This window comes from Vigna radiata, chromosome 7 (assembly GCF_000741045.1).
Source record: "Vigna radiata var. radiata cultivar VC1973A chromosome 7, Vradiata_ver6, whole genome shotgun sequence".
Classification (NCBI taxonomy): domain Eukaryota; kingdom Viridiplantae; phylum Streptophyta; class Magnoliopsida; order Fabales; family Fabaceae; genus Vigna; species Vigna radiata.
In genome coordinates this window covers 52,041,146-52,067,281 of record NC_028357.1, presented here as the reverse complement: position 1 = coordinate 52,067,281, position 26,136 = coordinate 52,041,146, and the positions used below count along the sequence as shown (strand labels likewise).

The window sequence follows — 26,136 nt, the reverse complement described above, 5'->3', positions numbered from 1 at the left end:
CATCCCATGGAATCGATTAGGTCATCCTAGAATCAATATTCATCTCACACAAAGCACTCTAAATATCATCATGGATTTTTTTTATTTATGCGAGGATTTAAATCTCTATCAATCCCACATGTTTTCTGTCAAAACAAACATGCACAGTCAATGTAAATATGACTCTCCTAATTTCTTTCAATAATAAATTGCTCCATGAGAACACGACCTTAGACTTCACTTTGTGTTTATAAATTTAGATTATTTCTTCTTGTACTCATGTGATTTTAATATGCATTTATGTAAGTTTGAAAATTCCAATTTTTTCCTATAATATGGAATTTTAAGTTTTATTATTGACTTGTGTAATTAAAAATGTTTTGAATTATACAATTAGGAACATTAAATATGAATAATTTTATATTTTGGAATATACAATTTGAAAGACATATTTGTATCATATAATGTAATTTAAATTGTATAATCCAAATACAAATTGTATTCCAAAATATATGATTTTAAATATAAAATTTTATTCAATGCTTTATAATTCTGAACACAAAATAAGAAATGCATGAGAATTATATAATGAAGAATATATATGAAAGGCGTAAAAGGTCATCCCCTGTTTTTCATTCTCTTCTTTTCCTCTCTTTCCTTCTTTTCTAACTTTTCCTTTCATACTCTTAACAACAACACTCTAAGGAGAAAAGTTTCTCCCTTTTCAAATATCATTCACCCAATTTCATACAACTCTTCAGTAGAGGAATAAAGCTTCTTCATTTCCAATTTCTCTTCAAAGAGTAAGTCCTCCTTTTATTTTAATTCTCTCATGTCACCAAGTATTCTACATGCATGTGTAGTTTGGGCTCTACATGTGTTATTAGACTCTTTTTATTTAATCTTGTAATTGTTGTGAATCAAATAGTATTTTCATGTCCTTGATACAAGTTTAATCTTTTGTTTTAGAGCTTTTAAAAGTGTGGAAAGTATAGGGACGGTGTAAAAAGATAGAGTTGGGTTTCCCCTTTTTACAAGTAAGGAAACTAACTTTGTTTGGTTATATTGTTTGAATTTTATGAGTTTTGATTGATGGGGTGCTATAAAAATATATATTCGGTGCATTGGGTTTTGTTTCGGATGTAAGGCCCAAAACCGAACACAATCCCAACTGTCTTAGCCGTTGTCCTAGTTGTATCTCTCCAAAGATCTTTTCACCACTGGTACCGATCGGTTGTGACCTGCACATTAGCACTCTGATGCTCAAGTCAGCAAAGTCACAGCAGAATGAGTGTAAAAAGCAATTAGATCCAAAGTAAAGTACCTGACTCGCATTCCTATATTTATAAACATCAGATTCAAGTAGTGGGCATTAACTACACGTAACTGTTGATCCATAATCCCGCAAAATTCGCCCCTCAATTATAATTGTTGCCAACGTGCCCGCAATATTCACCTCGCTTGGTTCAATAACCTTGTTACACTATGACTGCATTTCTTGTCTATTTAACCGATCGGCCTACCTGCCTTCTCGATCAACTCCCCAACCTTTATTTTGCTGTCTTCGCTTAATCGACCATAAGTTAAATTATACCATCTCCACCAGACCGGCTATCCCTTACACTACAGGTTTGAAATGCATGAATTTAAGTCATTACATGTAAGATTTGGGGGTATGGAAATGGTATTTTTAAGTTGTTGTCATGTTACCATTTGACATTGGGTTTTGAAACCCAAAACAACAAACCTTTGGAGTTACATCGTTGGGTGGTATTTACTATGGTCAGCGCCAATTTGTCGTTGGTTCATTGTCTCGTTAATGCTAAGCACCACTATCAGCATTAGGTGCCACCTAGTTTCTTACATTGTGCCATCTTAATAAAACATAGATTCTCACTTCATTAATCATCGAAACAATTTGAATTTTTAATAAATGACCCTATACATATGGTTATTTATTTTGACTTTTTGGATCTTCAATTGGAGTTATATATGTAGTTAGAGAAGTTTTTCGTGTAAGATTCTTATAGTTTGAATTGTTAACAACTTTTATATTTGATTCTTATTGGGTATATAATTTTTTCCACAATTACTCAATTTGGTTGATTTTTTTTTTGCATTGCATTGCATTTTTTATTCAATCATCTTTAATTTGAAAATAGAACATAATTTTTGGACTTTTGAAAAAGTTGTAGTTTTATTTATAAAATCTCAAACTATTTGTATTCATGTTGTCAAGTTGACATTTATATCTTTAAATACTCGAGTGAGAATGTGCAAATTAATTTGAAATTCATTAAATCCATATAAATCATTTGAGTGATATAAAGATTCTATAATATATTTACACACACACACTCATATATATATATATATATATATATATATATATATATATATGTATGTATGTATATATGTATGTATGTATATGTGTGTGTACATTTTATCTTAAATGTGTGATATGAAATATCAATAATTATGTTTTTGTATGTTAAGCTAAATTGTATGGAATAATTTGATGAAAATATTGGATGGATTCATGATTGAAAAGTTATCTTGGGACTTGATGTATTAGATGGAATTCCAAGGAGGAATATCCTAATATCGGTCTCGACCTTTCTGCCTCAACCTTTTCAACCTCGTCCTTTTAGGCTTAACCTATCAGCCTCAACTTCTTAATCTCGACTTCTCAATCTTTAGATCTCAGTCTCATCTTTTTGCTCTCGACCTCTAAGTCTCAACCTATTGGCTCCGACTTGCTAGCCTCAACTTGTCAACCTCAACTTGCTAGCCTCAACTTCTCAACTTCAACCTTTTCAATCTTATCCTCCAAGCTTTAACCTATTGACCTCAACTTTTTTAATCTCAACCTCTCAATCTCAACCTTTCACTCTTGACCTATTGGCCTTGACATCTCGATCTTGACCTATTGGCCCTGACCTCTCGGTCTCGACCTTTTTAACTTCATCCTTTTGATCTCGACCTTTTGAACCTCATCCTCTCGACCTTAACCTTTTGGTTTTGACTTATTGATCTTCTCATATCGATTTGATCCTCTTAATCTCGAACTTTCGATCTCAACCTTTTCAACCTTATCTTTTCGATCTTGACATCTTAACTTCAATCTTTAAATTTGAAATTCTTACTATTGACTTCTCTATCTCGTTTTCCTAGTCTCACCACTTTTTTTTATGATAATAAAAATAACAAAATTATTATTATTGTTATTTTTATAATCATTATAATTATAAAATTAAATATAAATAACTTTTATGTAAATAATTTTTATTTTGTAAATATTTTTTATAATAAAAAGTAGTTTAATTTAAAAAAGATCACATAAAAAAAATAACAATGTTTAAAGACAAAGAGAAAATAGTTATTTTAATTTAAAATAAATATTTAAAAGATAAAATGATTATTTTAATTTTAAAAAAATCATTTCTTAATATTTTATTTGATTAAATGCTTAAAGTTTTAATTTAAATCATTATGAGTCTCTACTACCTCGTGGCTATATACAAATAAGACGTGACATAGCGTTTTTTATTATATCTCTTAGTAATTAATTAAGTTTTTCTTTTTAAATTATATCTTTACACCTACAATAATATATAAACATTCTCTAATAAATGTGTAAAAAATATTTTTCTATTATAACATGTAAATAATTTTCTCCATTTTGTATATACAAATTATTATTTTTTATTTACTGTATAAATCTAATAATTTTGGAATAGGATTAGATTTGTAGTGTTTTTAATATTTAATTTTATAAAATTATCTTAACGTGAATTTGTTATATATACACATACATAAAATAATTAATAACCATTTATAAAAAATGGTACGTTTAATGAACATTTTCTATTTTATCCTTTATAATTTTACCACAAAGTTTATTAATTTTAAAAAAACTAAATCATAAGTAACTGTTCATATTATTTAAATAAAATCAAATTATAAATTTTTTGAATATATCATTTTATATAATTAAAACTCCTGTCGTAAAAATAATTTCATTATAATACACAGTATATATATATATATATATATATATATATATATATATATATATATATATATCAATTGACATTATTTAATAAAAAAATAGATGCAGAAAAAAAAATTATTTTTCATTTATTTTGACATCTTTAAGAAAATGTTTAGGTTATTATTTGGCGGCGCAGGTTAAGGAGAACGCATCATCCGCACATTCTAGAGACATCTACTCACCCAAAACCCTAGCCAGCAAATCTCCTTCCCCCCTTTATAAACACTCTCTACGCCCCCTCCATTCTATATTCTTCAAGAGGCTAGGGTTTCTTTTACACTCTCAATTCATGAGATTCTATTTTTTTTTCTTTTCTGATTGTTTGGTTTTACATTTCTGATTGTTACAATTGATTGTTGTAGTATGTGTTGAAATCAGATCGGATTGGACTGGGATGATTCTGTGATAAGGTCTCGTTCGTCGTAATTGGCCTCATTGGCCTTGCCGACCATCCTGCTATATCACCACCCATATTCTGAGTCCCTTCTTCGCTCATTTCTTTTTTTTCCATTGAATTTTACTTGATTAATGTTTCTGTTTTTATTTTATTTTTCAGTTCTTCTTCCATATTTGTTAGTGTGGTTAATAGCAAGATTTGTACTCTTGGATTGGCCTATGATTAAATTATAAATAATAGACAAGCATATGTCTGAACTACTCCATGTGGATCAAACTAATCTTCTCTATGAGGCCAACTATCAACGTTTTTCCTATAGATGTTTCTCTTTGTTGAGTGATTGTGTTTTTGTTCACCTTAGTTTAGATGGTGATAAGTTATGTTAGTTTAGGAATCCTAAGTTCTCTGTTTTTCATTGCCAATGATGAATGATTTAGTGAATAGTAATGGATGATATTCATGATTACGAAATCACTACTGCCTTCCTTCTGAGGCTCTTTTGCTACAGTTTTCTTTTTTTTATTTGCATGATGTTTGTAATCTGTTGTCTAAACTTAATTTTTTTTTTGTATTGAGTTTGTGTTACAAATATGTTGGAAGGGTCATATGATGATCATAAGCATAGTTCAGATGATTTATCTGTGATTATATTTAGTTTTAGTCTTTCGCTCCTATCTGATGACCCATCCATTCATTACACTTTAAATCTTAATTTTTAAGTTTTAGATTGGTCTGATGCTATATATTTTTATCACTCTTATCTGATTTGGTTTTGTCATGTTTTATTTAGATTCCTTTTCATTCATTACGCACTAAATCTTAATTTTTAGGTTTTAGATTGGTCTGATGCTATGTATTTTTATTACTATTGTCTGATTTGGTTTTGTCATGTTTTATTTCGAATTTGCTACTTGAATTTTTGGGACTTTACGTCTGCCCCTTTAGCAGTGCCTCCGAGTGCTTTAGGGATGAACATGTCCCTAACATTCAATTCATCCATCCTTTTCACTTTGTCAGCTCTTTTTTCTGTGTCTTGCTGATCATTATAGGGTGGAACATTTGATATATCATTGTTAAACCCATTTACTGTAATTGTCAATTTTTAATCAATGCATGCTATCCTGTTGCAGTTATAGCTATGCTATGAATTGTCTGTGATGATACCAAACAAGGCTTGTTTCTCTAAACATTCGCAGTGGCCGCCTAAGAGCTTTCGCCTTCGCCAGGCTTGAGAGCTAGTGCTGTATTTATCCTTCCTTGGATGTCTGAGACTTCACAGCTGTTGCTTTGATGATTATTCTTTTGTAATTACTATTATCTGTTATGATTGCATGAATGATTTGTGGAGTTCCATAAACTTAGTTATTTTGTAAATTTCTATTCATTCGATGATGACAAATCCTAAGGCTTGTTTCTCTAAACATTCGCAGTGGCCGCCTAAGAGCTTTCGCCTTCGCCGGGCTTGAGAGCTTGTGCTGCTTCTATCCTTCCTTGGATGTCTGAGAATTTTTGTTTCTTGATTCAGCTTTTTTGTATAGTTTTTTTTTTTGTTTTATTTATTGAAATTGTAATTTTCACTGTTAATTGTTGTGTATTTTGTTCGTGCTTCAACAACTCGATGATGACATATTCTAAGGCTTGTTTCTCTAAACATTCGCAGTGGCCGCCTAAGAGCTTTCGCCTTCGCCAGGCTAGAGAGCTGATGCTGCTTTTATCCTTCCTTGGATGTCTGAGAGTTTGATTTGTACTTTCGTTCTTTTTTTCTCTATCTGGTTTTTAGTTCATTTATCTACAAAGATAAACAAAATTATCTATAACTAGTCTCTTAAAATTGTAAATAAATTGTGTGGAATCGTACTTAAATGTGTCAGCATTAAGTGAATGCCATGAACGTGTGATGATGATCGGCAATGATGACAAATGCTATGGCTTTTCCCGATGAATATTCGCGGTGGCCGCCAAAGAGTTTTCGCCTTCGCCAGGCTTGAGAACTACTGCAGCTTTTATCCTTCCTTAGATGTCTGAGTTCAATTTTAGTGTTTTTGCTTAGAATAAATTTGATTTTCTCTATTTTTACCGCGTATTATGTGTACTATTTATTTTATTGATATAGAAATTGATTTTGTACTGTGTATGTGGAGTATATTAAGTGTATATTTTTTCAACCCCATGTGTGCAAATTACCACAATTCTTCGAGTTTTTTTAACAACGTAGTTAATGGAGATCCTTGAATCTGGACACGCCAATTTACGTGCCAATTTTTTTATTACTGATTATGTAGAAAGTTTTAAAAGTAGAAATTTCGAAAGTTCCAGATTTACTTATGAAAGTCCTTACCCAAAGGCATACTAATGAGCAAATTAAGTTCAACGAAGACCAACATGATGTAATTGATAGAATTAACAACGTATTATTTTACATGAGCAAAAATTTAAAGCCGGATTTCAAATATAAATTTTAAAACCAAAATCAAATTAACAAAAGGAAGCCTCAGCAAGGGCATGACCCCAAAGGAAACCTATGAATTATTTGAAAATATGGCTACAATAAAGTGAAACTCCTAACCTAAAGGGGTTTTTCAACTTCATGCCTTTGCTTGTTCAAAATAAGATTATCAATCAACAGTTGGAGATCTTGACTAAGAAGACGACAAAGCCATAGAAGGAACTTTAGAATGTGGCATAGATCCATCAACAACTATGTGGTAGTGATTATATTAATAGTCAATCTGCGGTGTTTGAGAATCTTAATCAGGAAGTCAATTACATGGATAACTAATTCCGTCCTAATAATTATAATCACAAGGCTTGAAGAGACTTTTTAATCGCAACCTTGTCCATCCACAAAAGCATAGACGGTGCCATCAAGAACTTGAAAATACAGGTAGGACAAATAGCCAAGCAGTTGAAGGAGATGTCCTTCAAAGATTTTAGAGCTAATGCTAAAGTTAATCCCAAAGAATATAAAACTATTGTAAGTATGAATAATGAGAGGAAAAAAAGAGAAAGAAAGGAAGAGAGAAAAAGAAAAGAATGAGAGAAAAGAAAAAAAAAAGAGATGTAAAAAAAAAGGAAGAAAAAGACCAAAGAAAAGAAAAAATGAGTTGATAAAAAAGAGAAAGAAGAGAGAAAAAGAGGAAGAAGAGGTTGAGAGAGAAGAAGAAAAAAGTAAAAAAATTTGAGAAAAGTTTCCACCATCCTGACAAATATTCCATGCAATCATGGTGTTTTGATGAGATCTCCAAAGAATTGGGGATAAAAATTTATGTGACTGAGAGACAACTGAAATACATACATGGGAATTATAGTGTGATCTTGCAAAAGACACTTCCTCCTAAGGTAGAAGACCCAGGAAGTTTCACTATTCCCTGCATCATTGGGAACCACAAAATAGGGAAAGTCTGCCTTAATTGGTTTGAGATCCAGTATCAATCTAATGCCCTTAACTGTTCTCAAAAGGATTGGTGACTTGGAAGTTAAGCCGACAAGGATGTCTCTTCTCATGGCAGATGGATTCCCCAAAAGACCTTATGGTGTGGTAGAAGATGTGATGGTGCAAATCAACAACTTGAGATTCTTGGTGGACTTTGTGGTGCTAGAGATGGAGGAAAATGCGGAGATCCCTATTATTCTTGGAAGGCCGTTCATGAAAATGACCAAAGTAATCATCAATATTGATGAGGGTACCATAGCTCTCAAGGACCAAGAAGAGGAGGTAATCTACAATGCCTGCAATACTGGATAACAAAATCCAAGTGAAGGAAACTAGTCCCAAAGTTGCATTTAAAGATACACCCGGGACTGGTACCAAGGCTGCTAAATCAAAGAAGAAAGGTAAAAAGTGTTTTTTGTCACAGGTGAATGAAGAGAAAAGAAACAACAAAGGAGCAGGTGTTCACCAAAATCCTCTGAAGGAGCATGAAGGGCCGAGACCAAGCTTACCTGTGCAGTTCAACAAAAAGTTTTGGGTTGTGAAAGAACTCAGAGCTGATGGGTTGATAGAAATTGAATCTCCTACTTCAAGGAGAACCAAAAAGGTGAATAGGAAGCTGCTGAAAACCAGTTGGTGCATCGAAGGAAAGGGTGACACCAAGATAAAAGATGTGGCATAAACTTATTGGGTTAAGCTAGTGACGTTAAAGAAGCGCTTGCTGGGAGACAACCCAATTCTCTGAACTTTTACTTTTAATTTTTGTTTTTGTTCTATTTTATTTTATTTTTATTGTGCTCTGCTTGAATGAATTGAACTGCTTTGATTTAACAATGCTCTGTTTTGTGTGATAAGTTTTGCTTTATGAGATTATGGTATTTGATTGAGGTTGAGATGACACATTTAGTTGTTTAGATTGTAAATAGCTTAGGTAATCATGGTTAGTCTTTCTAGGAGCTTTTAGGTTCTGATTTATGCTTTTCCTCATTCTTTGTTGATTTCACTCGTTTTTAGCTTCATTTCCTTAGATTAGAATTGTCAAAAGTAGACTTGACTTTAGATTTAAATTGATTCTTTGTGATGTGCTTGCTCTTGGTAGAATATAGATATGATTTAGGCAATTTTTTTCTTCATCCATAACCATTTATTTTACTCATTACAATTTTTCTTACCATTGCACCTTTCTTTTGAGCTTTAGCCATATTCTTTGTTCCATTCATTCCCCATCATTACCCAACCTGTAGAAACCTGTGAGAGGAAGTGAGGATTTAGTAACTTTGTGAGTGCAAAAGAAAAAAAAGAAAGGCTAGAGAAGAAAAAAAAAAGAAAGGTCAGAGAAGAAAAAAAAAGAAAGGTCAGAGAAGAAAAAAAAAGAAAGGCCAGAGAAGAAAAAAAGAAGGCCAGAGAAGAAAAAGAAAAATGATTGAGCAATCTGGTTGTGATGAAAAAGAAGAAAGAGCAGGTCTGAAAAATAGCTAAAATGCAAAAGAATTAAAAGATAAGACCTGAGTGTGAAAAAACCAGAGAGAAAGAGCAAAGAAATTGAATTGACCAAAGTTAAATGCACAATGCACTGAGTTCTAGGTTCTTTACTTCTCTTCCAGTTTCTATTTCCATTTAGCCTTGTGTTTTGTGACCCTTCATACCATTTCATTACAAGCCAATAAGACCTTTTGATCTAGATGAAACCAAGAGCTGAGCATGGTCACTTAGAATCTTTTGAAAATTGAGAATGGTGGTTAGCATGTCATGAATGAGTGAAACAGGATAACCTAAACAGTTGAGTGATTGAGTGCATACACTGCAGCCTGTGAGGTTGAGGCTGACTGCTACTCTTCCATATGTTGTCTTTGCTGATTTTGAGTGGATTAAACTGTTTCTCACTTGCTGGAAATGCTGAAGCTTGAGTTTAGAGTTGAGATTTCTTTAGTGCAGTTCTGATTTGATGAAATAGCTAGAATTGATGTGATTTGGCAGGTTTGAGTTAAGCTGAATTAGAATTTAGAGTTTCCTAGTTTGTCTTTAGCCTTTTCTGTGTAGTTTGATTCTTTTTCTTTGTAGGTTAAGTCATTTGTTTTTCTTTTTAGTTTTAGTTTGTTCCTGTCCAGGAGAGCAGTTGTTTAAGTGTGGGGTGTGATAACTATCAATATTTTCATATTTTTCTTTCACTAGAAGCTTTTGTTAGTGTGTTTTAGCTTTTTATTTTCTAGAATTGATATTGTTTTAGGTTTTTTCTTTAAATTTGTAGATTAGTAAAATTGTAGTTAAAATTTGGTTTTTAGAAGTAATTTAGTGTTTGTAAATAATTAGGATTTTAGTAATTTTTTTAGAGAAAATCTTTTAATAAAAATAAATCTTTCTTTTAATTGTAAAATTTTCTTTTATTTAATTTTAGATTGATTTCTTTTTCTCTTTTTGCTGCAGACCCTTAACAATTGGGTTGCCGAATTTTGGGCTGCACATCACCAGAACACCATGTTCCAATTAGTAAAGCTAATGCACCAGGACGCTGATTGCACACACACGAGGCTTTGCTGCCAGTAATTGAATTGGGCCTTTGGGCTGATTTCAAATTATTGAAACGCTGCATTTGGTGTTGCTTTTGGGGTCGTAGGCATTTTCTGATGATGTTGATTATGTTCTTGATTCTGTTTGCATAAATTCTTCAGCACTTAATGTGAAAATTGATGTTAATACTTATGTTGCTGACTTAACAGAAATTGTGCATTCTAGTTGCTATTTCGAAACTCAAGATGCATCAGATTTTAATGTGGTTGGATGAAATTTTGATTTTAAAGTTGAACCTGCAGAGCATGTTGATTTCATTACTAATGGTGCTTCTATTGAAGCTAGTCTGGATTTTTCTGCACATACTAACCCTGTGGTTCATGATCTTGTAACAGAATTAAAAGAGGTGGTAGACGCTAGAAGCAAGAATGCAGTTCTGGTTAATGAAGTGGGGCGCAAGCTGACTGAAAATGTCCCTGAGAGGCAACTGGTGAATCAAGAGAGCAGGTTTTCTCTAAACTGAATATTCCAATTGACATAGAGGAGGTTCAATCTCATTTTAATGTTTTTGATATGTTTAAAGTTGAACTCATAGAACCTGCGTTGAATAGTGTCCCTCTCATGCCTATGCATTCTCACACTTGTGATTCATCACTTGAAATAGAACATATTGACATACTTGTGGCTGTTCACAATCCTTGCACTAATATCACTTTCTGTGATAAGATTTAATAATGCAGTTGTTGTGTAGGTGGAGGATAGTGAGGTTAATTTTGAGAAGCAAGAACAAGTTTTCTCTGAATTTGAACTTTCTTTTTGTTTGAGTGAGATGCAAATTAATGTTGATAATCTTGTGAATGTTGAATCTGAGAAACTCTTGCCTGATATTCTTATTGTCATGCCTGGTAATTCTGAATTAGTGGATAAGAATTTTGTGAATCATATAAACACACCTACTAATGGGTGTTTTAATTTGAATGCATTGAATTTTAATGACTTGCTTGAGTATTCAATGAGTGTTTCTCACAAAACTGCACATGTTTTTATGGATATACATGCTCACTTTGAGTTTGATGTTATAGCAACAGGGTTCATGATGTTATAGTAACAGGGTTAAACGAGCAGGAAGCTACAAGCATTATGGCAGCCTTAGTAAAGGCAGGAGATGGTGTCAAAATTGTTCAAAGGGCCTTGAATGTGCAGAGCAAGCTACAAGGCTTGAACAGGAAGATGTTATTGCTGCACCAAGATGAGTTGAAAATGCAGAAGCAGCTGCCATCTGATGAGAAAGAGCTGATGCTGCTGTAACAAACGATTTAGCAAGAGGAAGACCATGCATGGAGGGAAACTCTACACAGAGGAGCGAAGCACAGTAGAGAAAGACCAATAAGATTTCTCTTTTCCTTTCTTTTAAATAGTAATAATAGGTTTTTGTTAATAGCTTACATAGAAATAGATAGCATAGTAAATAATAGGATAGCACATATGCTCTTTTATATAAAAATTAAAAAAAATCAATTTTGATCTTTTGCCCATTTGAATATTTTTTTTTTGTAACCTAGTAGTTTAGTTTAACTTTTTAGTTCTGTTCTATTATGTTTACTTCTTAGTTTTGTTCATATACATTGTGTGTTGTCTTGAGTTTAGTTTTCTTAGTTCTATTTTGTTATATACATTTTTGTTCAATTTTAATTCTTTTTCAATTTTGTTTTGAATAATCCTGATGTTGTTTGTGTTGTTAGGAGCCTTATCCACTCACACATTGAGGACAATGTGCCTCCTAAGTGTGGGGTGGGAAGGTAGTGGTTTAAATTTTTTGTTTTGATGTAAATATACCCTGTTTAGTATTTGTTTTAATAATAATTAGGGACAATTTTTTTTCAGAAGCTGTTTCTACTTGGGTTGTGTTTGGGAGTTCATAAATACCCAGTGTAGTCCTAGTCTGTAAATACTTAATTCTTGTTTGTAAATACTATTGTAGTCCTAGTTGTTTTAGGATTCATTTTGGTTGTTTTGTAGGTAGTTTAGATTTTATTTGGTTCATAGTTTATGTAATAAGAATTTGTTTTAGTTTCTCTTTTTTTTTTCTATTTTTGTTTCATATTCTGTTTTAGTCTTCATTTAGAAATTTCCTTAGGTGTTTTTCATTTTTCTTAGATTCTGTTTCAGCTTGTAAATAGAAATTACTTTAGGATTTACTGGTTTTAAGATTTCTTGTCATTATTAGATTATGTTTCAGCACTTAATGTGAAAATTGATGCTAATACTTATGTTGCTGATTTAACAGAAATTGTGCATTCTATTTGCTATTTTGAAGCTCAAGATGCATCAGATTTTAATGTGGTTGGATCAAATTCTGATTTTAAAGTTGACCTGCAGAGCATGTTGATTTCATTACTAATGGTGCTCCTATTGATGCTAGTCTGGATTTTTTGTGCACATACTAACCATGTGGTGGTTCTGATCTTGTAACATAATTAAAAGAGGTGGTAGACGCTAGAAGCAAGAATGCAGTTCTGGTTAATGAAGTGGAGCGCTGACTGAAAATGTCCCTGATGAGAATCAAGACAACAAGTTTTCTCTGAATTGAATATTCAGATTGACATAGAGAGGACAACAAGTTTTCTCTGAATTGAATATTCAGATTGACATAGAGAGGTTCAATCTCATTTTAATGTTTTTGATATGTTTAAAGTTGAACCCATAGAACCTGCGTTGAATAGTGTCTCTGTCATGCCTATGCATTCTCAAACTTGTGATTCAGCACTTGAAATAGAACATATTGACATACTTGTGGTTGTTCACAATCCTTGACCTAACATCAATTTCTATGATAGATTTAATAATGNAGTTGTTGTGTTGGTGGAGGATAGTGAGGTTAATTTTGAGAAGCAAGAACAGGTTTTCTCTGACCTTGAACGACCTTGAACCTCTTGTTAGTTTGAGTGAGATGCAAATTAATGTTGATAATCTTGTGAATATTGAATCTGAGAAACTCTTGCCTGATATTCTGAATTAGTGGATGAGAATTTTGTGAATCATATAAACAAACCTACTCATCGAATACTCAAGCAAGTCATCAAAATCCAATGCATTCAAATTAAAACACCCATTAGTAGGTGTGTTTATATGATTCACAAAATTCTCATCCACTAATTCAGAATTATCAAGCATGACAGTAAGAATATCATACAAGAGTTTCTCAGATTCAACATGCACAAGATTATCAACATTAATTTGCATCTCACTCAAACTAACAAGAAGTTCAAGGTCAGAGAAAACTTGTTCTTGCTTCTCAAAATTAACCTCACTATCCTTCACCAACACAACAACTGCATTATTAAATCTATCATAGAAAATTGATGTTAGTTCAAGGATTGTGAACAACCACAAGTATGTCAATATGTTCTATTTCAAGTGTTGAATCACAAGTGTGAGAATGCATAGGCATGACAGGGACACTATTCAACAGGTTCTATGAGTTCAACTTTAAACATATCAAAAACATTAAAATGAGATTGAACCTCCTCTATGTCAATTGGAATATTCAGTTCAGAGAAAATCTGCTGTCTTGATTCACCAGCTGGGACATTTTCAGTCTCTTGCGCTCCACTTCATTAACCAGAATTGCATTATTGCTTCCAGTGTCTACCACCTCTGTTACAAGATCATGAACCGCAGGGTTAGTATGTGCACAAAAATTCAGACTGGCATCAATAGGATTATCTTTAGTAATGAAATCAACATGCTCTGCAGGTCAACTTTAAAATCAGTTGATCAAACCACATTAAAATCTGATGAGCTTCAAAATAGCAACTAGAATGCACAATATCTGTTAAATCAGCAACATAAGTATTAGCATCAATTATCACATTAAATATTGAAATAGAATCTAATAATGACAAGAAATCTTAAAACCAGCAAATCCTAAAGTAATTTCTATTTACAAGCTGAAACAGAATCTAAGAAAAATGAAAAACACCTAAGGAAATTTCTAAATGAAGACTAAAACAAAATATGAAACAAAAATAGAAGAAAAAAAAAAGAGAAACTAAAACAAATTCTTATTACAGAAACTATGAACCAAATAAAATCTAAACTACCTACAAAACAACCAAAATGAATCCTAAAGAATTAAGTATTTACAGACTAGGACTACAATAGCTATCTACACTGGGTATTTGTGAACTCCCAAACACAACCAAAGTAGAAACAGCTTCTGAAAAAAAAATTGCCCCTAATTATTACTAAAACAAATACTAAACAGGGTATATTTACATCAAAACAAAAAATTTAAACCACTACCTTCCCACCCTCACACTTAAGAGGCACATCATTGTCCTCAATGTGTGAGTGGGTAAGACTCCTAACAACACAAACATATTAGGATTATTCAAAACAAAATTGAAAAAGAACTAAAATGTATATAACAAAATAGAACTAAGAAAACTAAACTCAACAGAACACACAATGTATATGAACAAAACTAACATCAAAATTGATTTTTTTAATTTTTATATAAAAGAGCATATGTGCTATCCTATTATTTACTATGCTATCTATTACTATGCAAGATATTAACAAAAACCTATTATTACTATTTAAAAGAAAGAAAAATAGAAATCTTATTGGTCTTTCTCCATTGTGCTCAGCTCCTCTGTGCAGAGTCTCCCTCCATGCATGGCTGATATTCATAGAAAATTAACATATGGCACACTCAACTTTGGCTTTCTGCAATGAAGAGTCCATCAAGGTGAAGCAGATCGTATGTTCGAGGATATGTTGAAAAAGCTTCACGCCTGCCATTGAAGAATGGAACGAGTATTAGTTTAACAAGCACAAGCATGTTAGTAAATAAATAAAAGACTTATGGTTCATATCAAACATTTGCAAATTACCAGTCATGGAAGGTTCCAATAAGCCCTCGATCAAANATCACAGGAAGTGTATTGGTAGCATAAGATGAGACCACGTTCATGACCCATAGAGGATCATTGATCAAGGTTGTAGCAAAACCTCCAGAAGATGCGTTCATGTCCATAACATTTCTTATTTGTCTGTCCCAAGGTCGGGATCAACTTCTTGTAGTACAAAATCTGTTTTTTCCATTTACTGTTATATTGTCTGAAAGCTTTGGCACTCCCCTAATGAACCGTTGAAATCCGTTCTGGTGGAACATGCAAGCGTTCAGGCCACTTAGCAATGGATGAGAGGCCTAATTTAAACTTGGGATTTGGAACCACAATACAGGCACGACTTGGAGTGTACCATGCTGAATCTGGTTCAAGGCCGTCATCATAGGTATGTGGAGACTTATTATAACAATTGTTATCTTCAGACTTCTGCCATACAGCAATGTCACCCTTTTCCTTGAACATTTTGAAGCACATTGAAGTTAGCAATACCTGCAACTTCTCATATCTACTTCTCATAATCTGATATTTGTGCTTCAATAGTTGTGTTCCATCCACGCCACCTGCACTTGTAATTTATTGGTGGGCCAGACAAGACCCAAAATCCTCCAGGACGAACAATCCGGTGTATTTCAAGGAGATAAGCACCACCTAAGATCAGATAAAGAACTAGAATTTAGAGTGAACTTCTCAGCTATAAGAAGAGAGATTAGGAGAAATTAAAAATAAAATAAAATAAAATCATGAAAACAGTAAGATTAGAGTGAACTTGACAGCTTNAAATAAATGTAGGACCTCCTAGTTTTAGGGCATTCCATTTACCATGTTATAAAATTGATAGACTCACTGGTTAATATGGGAAAAACAATCTAAAATAGTCACAGCTTCACCTTTATTAAAAGCAAAGTAGTAAAATGTGTCCGATTAAGATCTAAAAATTCAGGTGCTCATTGAAAACTATATGCCAGCATGGTATGAAAGCACTGAACTTAGGCAGCTACAAACTGGTAATTACTGAAGTTCATGATCACAAGAGTTGCATAAAAAGGAATAAATTCTAAAGTTCAAAATCCCCAGAAAGAAGTACCAAATTCTGTCCATGGGATTAGACATCTGGAGCAATGAGCCATATCAAAGGAGTTTGATGGGAATGGAAGTCTCTGTGTAGAAATGACACCAAGAACTGCAGGGATACCACGCTCTAGAGCAAATTGAATCTGAGCTCGATGGTTATCTCTTGGTGCAAGAGAGACAGTTAGAATCCCACGATCCAACAGGCTACCACCCCAGCTAGCAACCTAAAATAATATAAATTGAGAATGGTGGTTTAATTGAGTTAACTCATGCCTATACATGTCTGAGTAATGGGACTGGATTAGAAATAGAGTCAAGAAATAGGAATTACCACACAGGTACTTTCCAAATCCCAAGTTTATGTACTTCTTCCATCTCTATAAGTTTAAGACTACATAATCAATAAGAAAACTTTCTTCTACAAGTCCTATAACACGAAAAAATGGACTACAATCAGTAACATTACCCTTGGATCTGTGCATGGAGTGTAATCTTGAAAGTAATACTACATTATGGAAAACTAATGTATTTAATTTGGAGAGGACTTATTGATAACTCCTCGGGGGACCCTATGGATATCTGGCCATATATTGACAAAAATCTGTCCTTCTCAGAACAAAAGATTATACCTGTATAGAAAGAAAATCCACATAGCACCAGTATTATGATTGTCTTAGGGACAATCGTGCTCTTTTCCTGCTGGGTGACTGGTATTCCATCTTTGTTGTTCATTGTCTGTGAAATAATCAACTATTTGAAGAAAGACGATAAACTCAACATCACAAACACGGAACATGCTCCCCCTCATNTATCTATTAAGGAATATAAACTCAACAATTTAATAAACAAATCAAATTCATATCCCAATCAAAATAGTCAGTTATCAACATTTATCAAGCATAGATAGACAATCACAGATGAAAAAAGTGCACTCCGAACTCACGAGTTTCAAGAGCCACACTCTAACCACCTGCCAAGAAATCAAGTTCTATTAGTTATGTGTTTTGCCTCTAATAATAATAATAATTATAACAATAGTCTAGAAGATGCTAAAATACTGAAAAAGGGGGAAAATAACATCGGTTTCCTAGCTGCTACAGAAATCAAACAAGCATAAAAGTCATATAGTATGCACTCAAATCTAAAAAGACAATTTCTATAAGGTTATCAACCCTAGTTTAACTACTTAGGTCAAAGAAGAACAGTTGATTAGCAGAAATCAGCAATCTGTAAAGGGGTTATCAATTTTGATATTCAGATAAAAAAGACTAAACGCCAATATCACAACCAGAGTAATGCAAGAATACACAAATTCCCATGATTGCTTGGCATTGTGGAACCAAAAACTGACAAAGAGAATATGAGATTATGATTAAATTCCAGCTGGTCAATACTCAGCAACCACAGCAGCTCCTTCCACGCACTCTTGCCATCATGATTTTCACACAACATTGGACCGTGATACCCACTTTCCATTCAATAAGTTAAAAGAAAGCTCTAGATGCTGCTCCATGCTCTGTTGCCATGGAAGAAAACAAAAAAAAAAAAGGCACCAAATAACAACACCATAACAATAACTAATTGGTCCGTTGTCCTTGTTTGAAAAAATGAATTGTCATCACTACATAGTTGTGTGAGTGCAACAGTTCAGAAAAGGGCTAAATCCAAAGAATCCTCTAATCCAAGTTTCACCGATTCAGTTCAGACTTCAGAAAAAAAGGGCATATAATTATGTATTTTGTCCAGTAAACAGTAAGAATTTAAACTACTTAAAGCCCATCTGATTGTAAAACGAAAAATATAAAGACCCGGAGAACTCATGCAGAAATCAGATCCGGAGAATTGTAACAACATTGACAATACTGGTGAGAGACATAAGTATAATAATGAAAATATTCTTGATACTAGGGAGCAGTAATCATCCATAGCCTAGAACTAGCAAAAACCTAGAACTATTATTAAAGAGAAAAGAAAAGAAAGAGCTTATCAGCAGAAATGTAACAACNGTGACAATACTGGTGAGAGACATAAGTATAATAATGAAAATAATCTTGATACTAGGGAACAGTAATCATCCATAGCCTCCTCCTTCTGTGGTCTTAGTTCATCATGCTAAAAGTTACAACTTATTAACAATAGAACTATCTTTATTTATGTCCTCCAAAAAGAATGCACAAAAAGTTTGTTCTACAGCAGCTAATGACCATCGACAATATGAAATCAAATGCATAAAAAATAAGATGCAGGTCACAAATATATAATTATTTATACATGTCAACACAGACACACCTTTAGAATCACAGAAATATTAGAAAGATCAAATTAGAGAACAAAATTTGGATATCACTTGTGCTCTGGTTGATAAAGGATGAGGAAAACTCTAATGGCAATAAAGGAGGGCAATTAAAATAGAAAACCTTTTGATGGAGAGTAACCATGCCTAAGCTTTATTTCATTTCCAGTAAAACTAACAAAACCACGCCCCAATGAATAAATAAACAGGAAAGGAGTGAAGCTTGCTTACTTGTTAGAGTAAAGGCAAAGAGATTTTTCAGCTGGTGCGCTGATAGGCACTTCCATTTTCCTTTAGTGTCCCGTGGTTCCTATCTCCCGATCATTTTCTTTAACTGCTTCGACTCCTCCCAGGTGTCGTCTTCTCATATGAAGAAGGGCAAGCAAGCCTGGTGGTTGAAATGTTTTCATAAATTTCATGTCAATGTAAAACATACAAGGAAGGCACAAATAAAAACCACGCACAACCCAAAGGCAACACTTTTATCAAACATANAAGAGTAACAATGTTCAAACAGTGCAAAAACCAACACAATAGAAAAAAAAGAAAAAATCCAAAAAACCTCCCTTCTTCACAGAAGAGCACCATTTAGAACAAGAAATTCACCCATTAGAGATTTGGTGGAGATTCAAACATAACAAAAATAAAAAGGAGTGTGAGTAAGGAAAATGATTTCAAAAGATTAAATACCCATCAAGCAAACACCGAACATTCTTGAACCTTAGAGACTAATCAGCGAAACAAAAAACCCAAAATGGAAATCAAATTTCGAAGACTCAAACAGTGCAGATCAACGGACAGAGAGGACCACGCATAAAAAACAGAAACACTCAACAAGCAGACGTTGAGAAAGAAAAGGAAAGAAAACATTTTTGAAGATTGAAAGACGAAACCCATTACACAAAGATATAGATACCTTTCAAAGACTCCAGCAGTTTGAACCTTCCTTCTTTACAGAAGAGCTACATTTAGAACCAGAAATTCACCCATTAGAGATTTGATGGAGATTCAAACATAACAAAAATAAAAAAGAGTGTGAGTAAGGAAAGTGATATCAAATGATTATATACCTATCAAGCAAACATGGAGCACTCTTGAACTTCAAAGAAAGAAAAGTGAAAACCTTGCCTTAATTATTAATTCGTTTTCATTTTTAATTTTTGTTACGAAATAAATAATAAGCTTCCGTTTATTTTTGGAAAAGAATAATCAGACTAGGTAAAAATGAAAAAGGATAGTAGAATTTATGAAAAATAAAACGAATTAAATGCGTATGGTTGAAAAAATTAAAAAAGATGAGATTTCGTTTTCAGTTTATATATTCTTGATATTTACTCAGTTTTTAACTCTATTTTAACTCTACTTTTACATTTCTTTTTCAGTTTATATATTCTTGATATTTACTCAGTTTTTAATTTTAATTTTTCAAACAAATCCATTTTATTTCGTCAATCACTCATATTTTCATATATGCTAATCACACTAAATATGTCATTAGCTTTTTTATATTTAGTAGTTGAGAAATGTTAATTACACACCTCTTATGTCCTTTTAACAAGCTTTTTATTTTTTATTAATTAAATGTATTAGAAGTTACAAAACTAAAAACCACATTATATAGTTTTAAATAAATTTAAACCGATAGAAAAGAATGTGTCAGAAAAGTATATTAATATAATGTTTTCTATTTATTTACTTTATATGCATTTTTAGTCTACAAATATTAATATTGTACAACTTTCGTCAGTGCATTCTAATTAGAATCTAAATGACTTAACATTACACAATCACGAGACTTTGGAATGTAATTGGACATTTTTTTTGTGTGTATTATATATGTTTATTTTGTTTTAATATGATTTTTTGTGTATTACATTTTCACAACTATAGTAGATATCATTAACTTAGATTTTTCGCTTGCATAAAATTTTCTTCACAAAATTTTCAATCATAAAAGTTTGACTAATTTAACTTACAATGTTTCAAATAAATACTTATATCGTAGTTAATGGAGTTTTCAAACATTTTATCATTTAAAACAATGGAAAATTGTGCATCATAATTTTTGCTTTTCAAAATCAAAAAGACAAATGCAGACATAATAGAATAATTTTTGTAACAAATTAAAAGTGGACTGACTTTTGTTTCTCCAATAAGAAAAAAAAAATCCACTTTCAAAAACATAATCTAATATTTGGTAGAAACAAAAAAGGTTCATACAATGTGCAACATGAATACAAAATTAAGATGTTTTTTAGAATTTTCGTTGCATTAAATCTTGACATACTCACCGAATTAATGTCTATTTTTCATTATAAGATAACTATAAAATGTTTAGAATATCTGTTCTTAAAATAAATTAACTACTTATTTTAAATATAATTACTTTATCTAAATATAATTATTACAATAACTCTTATAAATAAGGGTGAGGGAACTCTAGTCCAAAGGTGAAAAGAGAGTTGAAATGTGTATATGTTCATTAGAGTAATATCGACAAAGTTAGTACTTAAAACATTAAAAAAGAACATCATATTCATCAATTACACTATACAATTTTAGAACTTATATCACGATTTTGAATAACACATCATCAACATTAAACTTGAAGTATTAAAGTACAAGAGTAAATTATTTGTATTTACAATAACAATAAATGACGATTGAGTCATGCTTATGATGCTTGAGTGAAAGCAAACATAACTTGAGTAACGTCTTTGCTAAAACAATGTGTAATATGACTTCAGTATCATCTTAATTACCATCCTTGTCAATCATACTATACTTTAAAATCCAAAGAGTATTATTTAAATATAATTTATCTCTCTTTAATCATTGTTTATCTTCAAATATAACAACAACTTTAAACTAAGAATAACTATAATCGTGTCTAAGTATGTTATGTATTAATAGTAGCATATTACAGTAATATAAGTTATTTTTTCAGTAACTGAATTTGTGTATTATAAATGTATGTTTTGAATATTGTGACGAGGTTAACTTGTCTGTTTATTTATGTATTGTATTGGTATAAAGTCAGGTACTTCCAGATGAGAGTATTTATTTTATCTTGATGAGATTGATGATCCAATGCCAACAAATTTTGCTTTGCCCCTTGAACCTCATTTCCATCTAAGATAAAAAATTGAAATTGTTATCTGTGATTGGTAGTTGTTAACATAGATATGTATTTGTTTTGTGTGTAATATTGTATTGATATGTGTGAGCAAAACTTTATTTTATTAGATATCCCATGTTTGAGATATTTTGGAAGAAAACTTTGTAATTGGCCAAAGTTCACATTGTTTAAATAATCTCTATTTCATTTCCAAAAACAGAAAATGACATAATTTTCCTTTTTTTAGAGGTGTCGTAAATATTATTCAGTGACTTGAAAATGAGTTATAATAAGATAAAAATACATATAAATATATTCATTATCAATATGTGGCTTTGATTTAAATTGTGTAATAAAATTAAATTCTCTTTAAACCGTGGCATTTCTTTGCAAATTGTATCCTTTATGTAAATAAAGAAATAGGAGTGTGCACATCTTACTGTTCTAAGTATTATCTTATGCTGTGATTATGATATAATATAGCTCGACAATTTGTTGGCAATCTTACATTGTAATTATGTTGTGTTTTGCTAGCCTTATGGGAGGATGTGGAACTTCTTGGGTATTGAGGTTTTCTGTTGGACGAGATTAAAGGTTTGTTCTGGTTTTAGGAAATAAATAAATGGTTGCAATAAGATGGTCTAAAATGATGTTCATGTTTAATTATTAAAAAATCCTTGAAAGTTTTATTTGAATATTACAAAGTCGATAGCTAACTAAGAATAAAAAGTAAATTCATAGAAAGCTTGGTCGTTAAGTTTGAAATAAATTGTTTTACATCTGCATAAATTATGAGCATTTACATAAATGTTTTTTCAACTTAGTAAACGTCCTATTTCTTTCCTAAGATTAAGATTAACAATACAAAAATTGGCATTACATAATCCACAGCAATGGATGGCAAGTGTGGTCATTGAGAAGGTAGAGCAGTCTCTGCATTCTCCTGCGTGGTTTCAACACTGCAGCTATCCTTAGAAATTGTGCCAGCAATTCTATTTGGTGGCCAATATCGAAATACTGATCTCCCTATAATGTTCTTGGATGGCAGGGGACCCCTAACAAAATCACATTCCATTCACAATATAACTATCAAACATGAAATAGTAAAGATAATGAATGCGTCTCAGCATACTTAAAAACATCATTACCACACATGGGAATCATAGCTGTTATTGCGATTGTCTCCCATCACAAACACGTAATTCTCTGGTACACGCTGCAAAACCAAACAAATTAATGATACATATGTCCTTTAATTCATTCCAATGGAGAACTTGGCATAGCACTACCATGTTGTTCCTTTGGGATCTATAGAGGAAGGGAAGACAACAGAACCAAAATATTAAAAGATAGAACTTACTGTGGGTTTCATCTCATATGCAGGTGGTTCATGAATGTAGTCTTCATTCCTCTCAACCCCATTAACTACAAGATGCCCTTTACGGACCTGCAAATAATTCAATTGCTCACATTTCAGACTAAGCTGCAGAATCGAGCACCCCAGGAATCTGGCTTACATTATAAATGACTACTAAATGCTATTCAAGCCGACTTTTAAGTTCCAATTACATGTAACAGTCAGTAGCCACCATCTAACAAACCAAACTCCTGAACAAATAGAAAAGAATAAACTTCCCTATAAACCAGAAAGCAAGCATTGGAAAAGTGAAGCTATGGATAAACAAAAGATAACAGGACTATGAATGTAACATCGTCAAAAGATAATACCATCACAAAATATTAGAGTATCAATGCTCTTCTCAAAAGATCTTACCTCCACAATATCACCTTCCTTTGCAACCACACGCTTTATAAAAACATCGTCATCACTATATCCAACTTCTTGGAGCACAGGAGGGCTTTTGAATATCACTATGTCACTTGCACATGGTTTTCTAAAATAGTAAGAAACCTGAAAACATAATTTACAATTGAGATGCATCATATCAGAAGATAAGTCCAGTTGAACGTTGATTTCAAATTCAATTTAGAGAGCATAGCTAAATGTTACATGACTTGCCCCACAAGTATCCAAGCCTACGGGTGCATATATGTTTTGTGAAGTAGTTAAATTCAACATAAACACTTCTCATCAGAACAAATACGTACAAGTACAAGAGTTAAAAAAATATTATTATCTGCAAATTTCTAAGTCCGTAAATAATCTGTTTTAGCAAAATAAAGAGAAAGTAAGAATTTACCAATTACGTACAAAAGTGTATAGTAATCCTCGTAACCTTGTATGTCTAACAACAAGAAATTTTTAGGTTCATGCCTCACAGTTGAAAATTCTACAAAAATTTTCAGAGAATCAGCATTTCAATTACCGGCACCCACAAAGATAAGACACTCAAGCATTTCATGAAAAAAAATCAGTTAATGGTTTGAAGAGTAGTGTCTTTAAAAAAAGCAAAAACTTCGACTCATATGTTTACAGTACCTTACAGATACCCCGCACATTATAGAAAAACACCAAATTCTTATCATATTCCAACAAATAGCTGAAGTTGTCAGATGAAGATGAATCTAACCTACAGCTCTTGACATACAGACACTATAAATCATAGCAGAAAGTCAGATCAGAGGATGATAGGACAATCTATAACAAGGGAAAAGCCATATCCACACATACACAAGATGTTGTCTGGACTCCTTTTTCCTTTTCTTTTTCGGAGTAGTTAATTTCTAAATTGAGCGAGTATCGTCGTGTTTCAACTTAATCATCTCTTGTAAAGTCAAAAGAGTACAATTTCAGAGAATAAAGTGCCCTCACATTCGTCGTTTAAAAAATTAAATTTGAGTTTGAAATAAAGATCAATTACATGTTTGACAAACTTTGAGTTTAATAACACTTTCAAGTTTAAACAATTGATTTTTTAAACATTAATGATATAGTACACTTTAAATCCAAAGAGCATTCTCCTTGCTGTTAAAAGTGCCAAATCCGAGGTGAATATCGTCCAAGTATCAGTTCTAATACAAAATATACAGCTAATAACAAGTTCATGAACAGATGAACAACACCCTCTTGAAATTAGAAGGTAAAGGAACAATAAGGCTACCTTTTCAGCAACAATTCTATCGCCAACATCAAATGTAGGGTACATTGACAGCGAGGGAATGTACCTAGGCTCCGCCACGAACGTGCGAAACGCAAGCGAAATTGCGATAGCAGCAAGTACCGTTTTGGCGTCATCAGTAGTGAAATTCAACCACTCCGGCAAAGGCCCTTCTTTTTTCTCCGAGTCCCGGTCCCCCCCACCGTCTCCACCCCCATCTCCGCCGCCGCCGTCATCGGTCTTGACGACCGCTTTGATGTCCTCGCCGGGATCTCTGAAAGCTCTGCATAGGAAATTACGGCGAGAGAGTGGTGCGAAAGATTGCGTGGAATTGAAAGGGAAATAGATGAAATCGGAGAGGCGGGGATGCGTGAAGTTAGGGTTTTGAAGCGATGGGAGTGAGGGAAAGACGGAGAGAGAAGTCATGTTCTATGGTTGGTTGGTTGAGTTGGAGTTTGAGATACAACATCATCGTACAAAGGTAACCAAAACTAAAAGTTGACTAATAAGAATTACATTAAAAGTGGATTAATTTAATTTAATACGAATCACTTTAAAAGTAGATTAGTTTTAATCTGTTTCACTTTATTGTAAGTTTGAGGTTTTATACTCACTACAGATTGTTGAGATAGGAGGAATGACTCGTTAATCTTTAAAAATATAAAAAATTGTACATTCTAAATAACTTTAAATTATAAATGATAATTTTAATATTTTGTAACTAATATTAACCCGATTCAAATATTAAATACATAATTAATATAAATATATTGAAATAAATTAAGTATTTAAAATATTTTAACTCGTGACTTTGGCAAATCAAATTTATTTTAAATCATTTTCAACAAAAATTCACTTTTTTCCGTTAAATCCGACTTAATCTATAATCAACAACCGGCTCACATATTCTATCATTATGGTACCTCCACTTATGGTAATGTCTTTATATTAGAAATGAAAAATATAGTTTTGTCAGTGTTTATGTTATAGAATATACAATTTTTTTTTTAAATATGATGAAATATCTTTATTGAATTCTTTCTTCTTGTAATAATGACATATTTATGACAAGTAATTTCATTTTAATTTTTTAGATACGCTATTAAATTATAAATCAATAAAAGAATGTTATATTTAGAAGCAAAATCATGTACCTGACAAGAGGCCTCTGTATATAGAAAGCAAAATCTTCGTATTGAAGCATCAAACAGTGAAAAGAAGAAGAAAGTGTAGAAACAGAGAATGAAGAGGTTTTGCTCTAACTTGCGAAGATGCAGTTCTTCTTCCTATGTAGAATGAAGAGTTTTATAC

The 26,136-nt window shown here is 32.3% G+C and overlaps 2 protein-coding genes and 1 pseudogene across 2 annotated transcripts; 1 reads left to right on the top strand and 2 right to left on the bottom strand.

Moving 5' to 3' along the window:
• Positions 1 to 7,564: 7,564 nt before the first annotated feature.
• LOC111242094 lies at positions 7,565 to 9,160 on the top strand. The gene is made up of 2 exons (XM_022784226.1): positions 7,565 to 8,145; positions 8,288 to 9,160. Exons 1-2 carry the CDS (start codon positions 7,867 to 7,869, stop codon positions 8,540 to 8,542), a joined length of 534 nt encoding a protein of 177 aa, XP_022639947.1. The 5' UTR covers positions 7,565 to 7,866; the 3' UTR covers positions 8,543 to 9,160.
• A 2,225-nt stretch (positions 9,161 to 11,385) lies between these two features.
• On the bottom strand, positions 11,386 to 16,730 carry LOC106766619 (annotated as a pseudogene).
• A 5,749-nt stretch (positions 16,731 to 22,479) lies between these two features.
• On the bottom strand, positions 22,480 to 25,306 carry LOC106768892 (chloroplast processing peptidase-like). Its single transcript, XM_014654267.2, has 5 exons — positions 24,829 to 25,306; positions 23,541 to 23,678; positions 23,127 to 23,213; positions 22,915 to 22,982; positions 22,480 to 22,821 (listed from the first exon to the last, which is right to left on the bottom strand). The coding sequence occupies exons 1-5, from the start codon at positions 25,249 to 25,251 to the stop codon at positions 22,677 to 22,679; spliced, it is 861 nt and encodes a 286-aa protein (XP_014509753.1). The 5' UTR covers positions 25,252 to 25,306; the 3' UTR covers positions 22,480 to 22,676.
• Positions 25,307 to 26,136: the final 830 nt, after the last annotated feature.

Bases quoted from the DNA above. Each gene is read 5' to 3' on its own strand.
- LOC111242094 (XM_022784226.1), top strand. From the start codon at position 7,867: ATGCCCTTAACTGTTCTCAAAAGGATTGGTGACTTGGAAGTTAAGCCG. The intron at 8,146-8,287 runs GTAATCTACAAT...TTTTTGTCACAG, and splicing joins TCAAGGACCAAGAAGAGGAG to GTGAATGAAGAGAAAAGAAA.
- LOC106768892 (XM_014654267.2), bottom strand. From the start codon at position 25,251: ATGACTTCTCTCTCCGTCTTTCCCTCACTCCCATCGCTTCAAAACCCT. The intron at 23,679-24,828 runs GTAGCCTTATTG...TTATGTTTTCAG, and splicing joins ATAGAATTGTTGCTGAAAAG to GTTTCTTACTATTTTAGAAA. The intron at 22,822-22,914 runs GTAATGATGTTT...TGATTTTGTTAG, and splicing joins AGCTATGATTCCCATGTGTG to GGGTCCCCTGCCATCCAAGA.